The sequence below is a fragment of the Diorhabda sublineata genome, chromosome 7, assembly GCF_026230105.1.
Source record: "Diorhabda sublineata isolate icDioSubl1.1 chromosome 7, icDioSubl1.1, whole genome shotgun sequence".
Classification (NCBI taxonomy): Eukaryota; Metazoa; Arthropoda; class Insecta; order Coleoptera; family Chrysomelidae; genus Diorhabda; species Diorhabda sublineata.
Window position 1 is genome coordinate 349,475 of NC_079480.1, and position 8,787 is coordinate 358,261.

At 29.9% G+C, this 8,787-nt stretch overlaps 1 protein-coding gene across 2 annotated transcripts; it reads left to right on the forward strand.

Annotated features, from left to right (window-relative positions):
• Positions 1-10: 10 nt before the first annotated feature.
• LOC130446741 (zinc finger protein 335-like) lies at positions 11-7,158 on the forward strand. Of its 2 annotated transcripts, XR_008910180.1 has the most exons (6): positions 11-382; positions 434-680; positions 744-979; positions 1,971-2,145; positions 3,093-3,963; positions 5,379-7,158. XR_008910180.1 is itself a non-coding variant. In XM_056783154.1 (5 exons), the coding sequence occupies exons 1-5, from the start codon at positions 65-67 to the stop codon at positions 3,278-3,280; spliced, it is 1,164 nt and encodes a 387-aa protein (XP_056639132.1). In that variant the 5' UTR covers positions 38-64; the 3' UTR covers positions 3,281-7,158. The 2 variants fall into 2 exon arrangements, 1 of the variants encoding a protein (XP_056639132.1); XM_056783154.1 differs by having other exon boundaries at positions 38-382; positions 3,093-7,158.
• Positions 7,159-8,787: the final 1,629 nt, after the last annotated feature.

Sequence of the window (8,787 nt, forward strand, 5' to 3'; positions counted from 1 at the left end):
TTTTTCTTCTGCGCGTCATTTTTAGAAGAATTAAGCTTTGCTCAATAACCTATAGAGTAATAAAATGCCTAAGAAGATGAATTTACAGGCATATCTAAACGAAAATGAAGAAGGAATAAGCGGAAGAAATATGCTAAATTGTTTTAGTTGTAACTTCGAAACCGAAAACCTCGATGAATTGGATGAACACATTCTCATTAACCACGACGGCGATGTAGAAGACGAAGTTCCCGAACAAAAATTTCAAATCGTTCAAGATGAACCTCCCGCGAGAATTAGAAAAAGAAAAGTATCGGATATTATTCCTACTTTACCGAAAGATATACCAAGAGCTAGGATTATAGTTAAGAAACACGATCCGAAATTCCAAATTGAGACTAAGGTGAAATTGAATACCAGGGTTGATCGACAAGTTTTAATATATTTGTTTTAGATTGGCGATGAGAAGAAAAAAGTTAAATATAATATCGGTGGTACGAAGAGAGCTAAAAGAACGCCAGCTGAAGATATGCAATGTACTTTATGTAGTTTTACGACGAGAAAAAAGAGCGTTTTAGCTACTCATATGTTGAATCATTCCGATGTAATACCACCCGTTTATTACAAATGCTCCCAATGTCCGTATCAAACTAAAAGAAAAAACGACATGCCGAAACATATGTTAGGACATTGTACTAACGGTACTTATGTCATTTATTCATAAATGATCATTTTTGATTAAACGTTTGATTCATTTATTGTAGATAGTGTTCCTTTATATAAATGTAGATCGTGTCCTTATGTAACGAAACGAAAAGGAGATCTACCGAAACACGAAATGAACCACGCCGAAAGGAACGAAATGTTTTCATGGAATTGCACGGAATGCGAATATTTTTCTAAAAGAAAAAACGATCTACACAAACATATGTTGATACACAGCGATAGACAGCTCGCGGGGCTCTACAAATGTCTCAAATGTACTTACGTCACTGATAAGGTAAGAAAATTATTTATTTATAAAAATACTTTATTTTATTTGTACAATATATCTAATAATTATAATTTTTATTTAATTTCTTACCTCTTATACTTTTTTATATATTTGCTATTTCTGTTGTACAAATTATAATTATTTGTTTTTTTTTTGATAAATTCTTTTAATTTTAGGTCTAATTTAATGTGAACTTTGTTTAAAAACAGATAAAATATTTACTGTCGATTTATTTCAGTTTTTATCATAATATGTTGATTAAAACTGCAATGAGTCGATTTTATTTGTTTTTAAACGAAGTTTACATTAAAATAAACCTAAAATTAAAATAATTTATCAAAAAAAAAACAAATAATTATAATTTATTTACACATTAAACAAGAGGAATAGCAAATAGCATTTTCTGCGGCTTTGCAATAAATTCACAGAGAGATTTAGATCGTGCTTTGTGGAATATTCAATAGATCTCTATTTAGTAGCGTTGCTGGTGTTACAGCCTCAAAGTTGAGCAAAATCTGAGTGTAAAAACGAACATATTGAACCCCGCGACACACCAGATACTATTAGTTCACTGTAAGCTTAGTTCTGATAAGTGCTGTTACCCATAAAGGATCCAGATCAGTCCGGATTTGGCACAATGATCGTTTGAAGTAAGCTGATGGGCACGAAATCCTCCAAACTCGACAAAACTACTCCTAAAGAGTCTAAGGGTGCCATAAACGGATGAGTTTCGGCCATTTTTAGTCTGAAATAATAGTTCAAAACAAGCTGATTGAAGTTCCATGGGTTTATAACCTGCAAACCCCCCAAATCCATCAAAACTATCCCTGAAGAATCCAAGGATACCATAATTTTATCACGGATTAGGGTATTGAGGTTAGGAATTAACTGGGGAGCTGAAAACTATTTTTAATTGTGTGGCGTTCGAAACAAACCCCAACTTGACTGTAGAGATCTGTCTGAGTGTCTTGGATTTTATTTTGTAAAATATTTTCAGGTTGTAAAATTTTCTCGTCATGTTCTCAGCGGTTGTAGTTCGTGCGAAAACCCCATAAGTTTAGAACATTTAATGTTAGAAGATATTTTAGCAAGTGTAGATCACAGTGGAGTACATGTTGTATTAGATGGGGAATCGGAAGACGAACAGGAATATCAACAAGTACAATATGAAGGTAAGTCGAAGGTTATTTGATATTATCGTCGACCCCTCGTATATCGACTTTACAAAATTGCATATTTTAATTTTTTTGTTAAATTTTCGTTTTTTATGAGGGATTTTTGAAAAAAATTATCCGTTTATAATTTTTTTTCAAGGTTTTATGACTATTATTGTTTGTAATTCTTTTGGAAATTACCAAATGGTTTATTTAATATTTTTTTATGAACGAATTTATACATTTATGTGTTTTGATTACTATATTATATACACTGGTATCCGAAAGATCCTCTTTTTTATTAAACACACTGTATAAGATATAGGATGGCACGTCTTCTACATTACAGAATTTGTACGTTACACTTTCAACTAAAACTTTTGTCTTCAAGTGTTAATGCCCCTATTTGTCTGTTCGAAGGATCCTACAAGTGGAAAAAGTTTCTTTTTAGGGTCTTGATCCTTATAAGTAGCCCTAAGGCTTGTTTCTACTCAAACAAATTTAATTTTCAATGATATAACCTCCAATTTGTATTCGAAGGAATAAAAAGCTTCCTCTAGAAACAATTTTGAGTATTTTCTGTTTGTTTCAACTAATTTAACCCCCAAAAACTCCCTGTATATGTAAAAATGAATAGTAAAACATTGTTATACAGGGTATTTATTGTAAATCTGTACATTACACTCTCGAATAAGTTTTTAAGTGTTAATTAGGGTAGTAATGCCCTTATATGACTCCTGTTGGCTTCCATATCTAGTTCTTGTTTGTTCGAAGGGTTCTCCTAGTGAAAAAAGTTTCTTTTTAGGGTCTTGATCCTTATAAGTAGCCCTAAGGCTTCTTTCTACTGAAACTAATTTAATTTTTAATGATATAACCTCCAATTTGTATTCGAAGGAATAAAAAGCTTCAACCGGAAACAATTTTGAGTTTTTTCTGTTTGTTTTAACTAATTTAATTTATTTTAGAAGGGGACGATGAAGAAGCGGTGGTGGAAGAATACCAAAGTGAAACAGTGGAAGAAAACGCTACCGTTATAGTCGAAGGCGAAGTGGTAGATCAACAATTTATTGAAATCGAAGAATCTAACGAATATGTTGTCAACGACGAAAGGACCGAACTGGTACAAGTTAAATCCGAATATGTAGTCGATTAATTGAGGTTAGATTTTTATTTACTGAATTTCCTTTCTGAATTCCATCTAGAATCGATTTTTATTTATTCCAAATTTTTCTTTTTGTTACGATAAATCGTTTTTTGAATGTTTCAAAAAAATTGCAAGGGATTACAATTTTTTTTTATTAAGGAAATTTTTGGAAAATTGATAATTTCCAGAGCCGGTTTACCAAAAATAAATGTGCGAGTGAAAGAATAGTTTGAAATTGTTTTAATTAATATATAGCAGAGGTAGTTGGATTTTTTTTTCAATTTCAGTGCCTATTGACTGTATTTTGTACTCTAGCGGTGTCTACCCTTAATTAATTGTTTCGTAGATTCAATTTAGAAAATATTTATCTATCGGGTGATTAATTTCTTGATTTTTTCTCATTCAAACGTTTTTCCACCTTTAGTTTCCTCTATTTTTCAATTATTGTGAATAAAAGACTTTATTTGATATCGAATCAAGAATACAAAGTTTCCACTTATTCAACTAGCTAGTTTTAGGGTTTTTTTTAACAACGGAAACTGATGGTAGTTCTCCAGCTAATCCATCGGGGTCTCCTACAACTCCAGCATCCATCGGATCATTCAATACTATAACTTCAAGGCAAGAAATTTTTTTAAATTCAAATCTAAATACCAGTAAACTCTCAGATAACACTTTAAGTGTCAATTAGGGTAGTAATGTCCTTATAAGACTCCTGTTGGCTTCCGTATCTAGTTCTTGTCTGTTCGAAGGATTTTCCTAGTGAAAAAAGTTTCTTTTTAGGGTCTTGATCCTTATTAGTAGCCCTAAGGCTTCTTTCTACTGAAACAAATTTCATTTTTAATCATACAACCTCCAATTTACATTCGAAGGAATAAAAAGCTTCTTCCGGAAACAATTTTGAGTTTTATCTGTTTGTTTTAATTAATTTAACCCCCAAAAACTCCCTGTATATGTAAAAATGAATAATAAAACATTGTTATACAGGGTATTTATTGTAAATCTGAACATTACACTCTCAAATAAGTTTTTAAGTGTCAATTAGGGTAGTAATGTCCTTATATGACTCCTGTTGGCTTCCGTATCTAGTTCTTGTCTGTTCGAAGGATCCTACAAGTGGAAAAAGTTTCTTTTTAGGGTCTTGATCCTTATAAGTAGCCCTAAGGCTTGTTTCTACTCAAACAAATTTAATTTTCAATGATATAACCTCCAATTTGTATTCGAAGGAATAAAAAGCTTCCTCTAGAAACAATTTTGAGTATTTTCTGTTTGTTTCAACTAATTTAACCCCCAAAAACTCCCTGTATATGTAAAAATGAATAATAAAACATTGTTATACAGGGTATTTATTGTAAATCTGTACATTACATTCTCGAATAAGTTTTTAAGTGTCAATTAGGGTAGTAATGTCCTTATAAGACTCCTGTTGGCTTCCGTATCTAGTTCTTGTCTGTTCGAAGGATTCTCCTAGTGAAAAAAGTTTCTTTTTAGGGTCTTGATCCTTATTAGTAGCCCTAAGGCTTCTTTCTACTGAAACAAATTTCATTTTTAATCATACAACCTCCAATTTACATTCGAAGGAATAAAAAGCTTCTTCCGGAAACAATTTTGAGTTTTATCTGTTTGTTTTAATTAATTTAACCCCCAAAAACTCCCTGTATATGTAAAAATGAATAATAAAACATTGTTATACAGGGTATTTATTGTAAATCTGAACATTACACTCTCAAATAAGTTTTTAAGTGTCAATTAGGGTAGTAATGTCCTTATATGACTCCTGTTGGCTTCCGTATCTAGTTCTTGTCTGTTCGAAGGATCCTACAAGTGGAAAAAGTTTCTTTTTAGGGTCTTGATCCTTATAAGTAGCCCTAAGGCTTGTTTCTACTCAAACAAATTTAATTTTCAATGATATAACCTCCAATTTGTATTCGAAGGAATAAAAAGCTTCCTCTAGAAACAATTTTGAGTATTTTCTGTTTGTTTCAACTAATTTAACCCCCAAAAACTCCCTGTATATGTAAAAATGAATAATAAAACATTGTTATACAGGGTATTTATTGTAAATCTGTACATTACATTCTCGAATAAGTTTTTAAGTGTCAATTAGGGTAGTAATGTCCTTATAAGACTCCTGTTGGCTTCCGTATCTAGTTCTTGTCTGTTCGAAGGATTCTCCTAGTGAAAAAAGTTTCTTTTTAGGGTCTTGATCCTTATTAGTAGCCCTAAGGCTTCTTTCTACTGAAACAAATTTCATTTTTAATCATACAACCTCCAATTTACATTCGAAGGAATAAAAAGCTTCTTCCGGAAACAATTTTGAGTTTTATCTGTTTGTTTCAACTAATTTAACCCCCAAAAACTCCCTGTATATGTAAAAATGAATAATAAAACATTGTTATACAGGGTATTTATTGTAAATCTGTACATTACATTCTCGAATAAGTTTTTAAGTGTCAATTAGGGTAGTAATGTCCTTATAAGACTCCTGTTGGCTTCCGTATCTAGTTCTTGTCTGTTCGAAGGATTCTCCCAGTGAAAAAAGTTTCTTTTTAGAGTCTTGATCCTTATAAGTATCTCTAACTCTACTCAAACCAATGTAATTTTTAATGATATAACCTCCAATTTGTATTCAAATAAATAAAAAGCTTCTTCCGGAAACAATTTTGAGTTTGTTAAACGTATTAGAATCAGTACAGTTGATGAATTAACTGTAGAATCCCCTCCTGGAATAAGATTTATATCGATAATAGTAGTAAATCTTCCTAGTTGACAGAAATGGGATCGAAATGAGATCCGCTCGCCTTCGAATAGTCAAATCTACAACACGGACGGATCCCAAGAAGTAAAATTATCCGAAGCAGTAGTAAAAACTGTCTAACAACAATTTTAATACCATCAAATACTTTTTTTTGGTGTTGTAGCTTCACATTTGATCTGATAGTTATTTTCAATAGTCCAACTACTTCTGTTATTAAATTTGTTTTTTTTTATTAGTTAAAAACCAAGTTACCACTAAATTAACTTTCCATTAAATTGTATCCATTAAAACGTTGAATTTCATTGTTGAATTAGTGCCATTCCTTAATCGAAACAAAAATTAAATTGGATAATCATTAACGGAAACTTTTGTTAACATTTCGTATTACCCCTGTAAAATTCGTACGTCTACGATGCTCCTAAAAGTTGAGGAAATAAACGTGTGCGTTCAGTGTTGATTTGATTCGCGTTTATTGAAAATTTGAATTATTTTTCATCGTAACCTAACCTAGAAAACAAAAATTTTTTTTTTTATTATCTCTCCTTGTATATGTGGTATATTCATAGTTTCAGTACTTTCAGTACCTTCGGCGTTCGTTATCTCATCCTGTATGTCATTTTGTTTGGTACTAAACCGTTAATTGGAATATTTAGTATCTTGTTTATCGGAACACTGAAACATAACCTCAATTATTTCGACGTGATTTTTCTAGGGTTAAATTCATTTGAACACGAAAAAGTGGAGTTTATCAAGTTTTCTTCTTGTTCCTTCACGTTTTATTTCTCGCTTTTAGGTTATGTACGATTATTTTTTTGTAAAAACAAAAAACGCGCGAATTGGGGTATTTACCAAAAAAACTGAAATTTTGTTTTTTTTTTTAAATCTAAAAAGTGTTTAATTGATATTTGTTTCGATATTCAATACAAATGTAATGGACATAACCTAAAAAATGATCTATAAATAAGTAGTAATTCGAAATTACAAACTTTACATACGTTTCGAACATCACTGTATATTATGTAAATTTAGAAAAATGTGTGTCGAGTGAATATGTGTAGTTATAAGTTAACGTTGAATATTTGTAAGTAGTTGGCCCTGTATATTTTAATAATAAAGATACTAAGATATTTTTGATGTTTTATTTACCCGATTTTCGTTGAAATAAAACAAATTTTAAATCAATTCTATACTTTTATTAAATTACATACAAAATATTTCATTAAAACTAATTTGGAGTCTTCGTTAACAGTATTGGATCACCCTGTAAAAGAAAATACGTTAAATTATATCAATGACGTGTACAATATAATAAAAAATAAAAGTCTACCAACTACAAGAAATCACGTTCTACAAAGTGTAACATTTATCTGTGTTACAATGAAAAATTTCATATTTTACGAACGCTTACAAAGACAATCCAATGACAAGTATAATTTTATGGTATTAGTGCACTGGTGTAATGTTCCGTACTAGATGTTTATCTATGTTTCTGAATATTGATCATAAATCCACAGATTACAATATATTGTTTTTATTTATTTTATAAATATTTAAGACGTTTCAATAAAACAATCATAAATTTATTGACAAACAGAAGCCATCTTGTAAATATAAATAATTAGTTTAAATCATTAGATATGTCAAATTTGTTCAGAGCAGATTATATAATTACACGTGATCTAGGATTCGAACTGATTAACCTTGAAAATATATAAAGTATAACTGGTTGCCTAACTTACAGTGAATGTATTACTAATTGCATAACGTCAATAATAAAAATATTCTAATTTACGAATATGAATTATAGATTGAAAATATTAAAATTTATTTCGAATAATCAGAACTTTTTCGTAGTTAGGTGAGATATTCGCGTTTTTTTAGAAAACTAAACGATTCATATGAACAAATACAGGGTTAAGTGAAAGTTTTACAAAGTTATTATACGTGATCTATGGTTCGAACTGATTAACCTTGAAAATATATAAAGTATAACTGGTTGCCTAACTTACAGTGAATGTATTACTAATTGCATAACGTCAATAATAAAAATATTCTAATTTACGAATATGAATTATAGATTGAAAATATTAAAATTTATTACGAATAATCAGAACTTTTTCGTAGTTAGGTGAGATATTCGCGTTTTTTTAGAAAACTAAACGATTCATATGAACAAATACAGGGTTAAGTGAAAGTTTTACAAAGTTATTATACGTGATCTATGGTTCGAACTGATTAACCTTGAAAATATATAAAGTATAACTGGTTGCCTAACTTACAGTGAATGTATTACTAATTGCATAACGTCAATAATAAAAATATTCTAATTTACGAATATGAATTATAGATTGAAAATATTAAAATTTATTACGAATAATCAGAACTTTTTCGTAGTTAGGTGAGATATTCGCGTTTTTTTAGAAAACTGAACGATTCATATGAACAAATACAGGGTTAAGTGAAAGTTTTACAAAGTTATTTTTTTTAACGCAAATAAATTTTATATAACAATGTGTATCGGCCGTAATAACTAAAAAAAAAACATTTTTATTTCCTATTCAATGGACCAAACTGTAAATATATTTACTTAACGTTTAAATAGCACACTGTTGCCAATTTTTGTCTAATTTTGATTCATTTTTAGGTTATATTCTATAAATTATTGATTTATTTTTTTTTTGTTTCATAATTCCAATTAGGGACAATCTGTAAGCAAATATAATTTTGTTTATCTTTTATTCAACGTTTTCATTGCAAA

What these genes read in the sequence shown, in the direction of transcription:
- LOC130446741 (XM_056783154.1), top strand. Translation starts at nt 65, where the DNA reads ATGCCTAAGAAGATGAATTTACAGGCATATCTAAACGAAAATGAAGAA. An exon ending in GTTAGGACATTGTACTAACG is followed by an intron (nt 681 to 743) that starts GTACTTATGTCA and finishes CATTTATTGTAG; the next exon opens with ATAGTGTTCCTTTATATAAA. An exon ending in GTACTTACGTCACTGATAAG is followed by an intron (nt 980 to 1,970) that starts GTAAGAAAATTA and finishes AAATATTTTCAG; the next exon opens with GTTGTAAAATTTTCTCGTCA.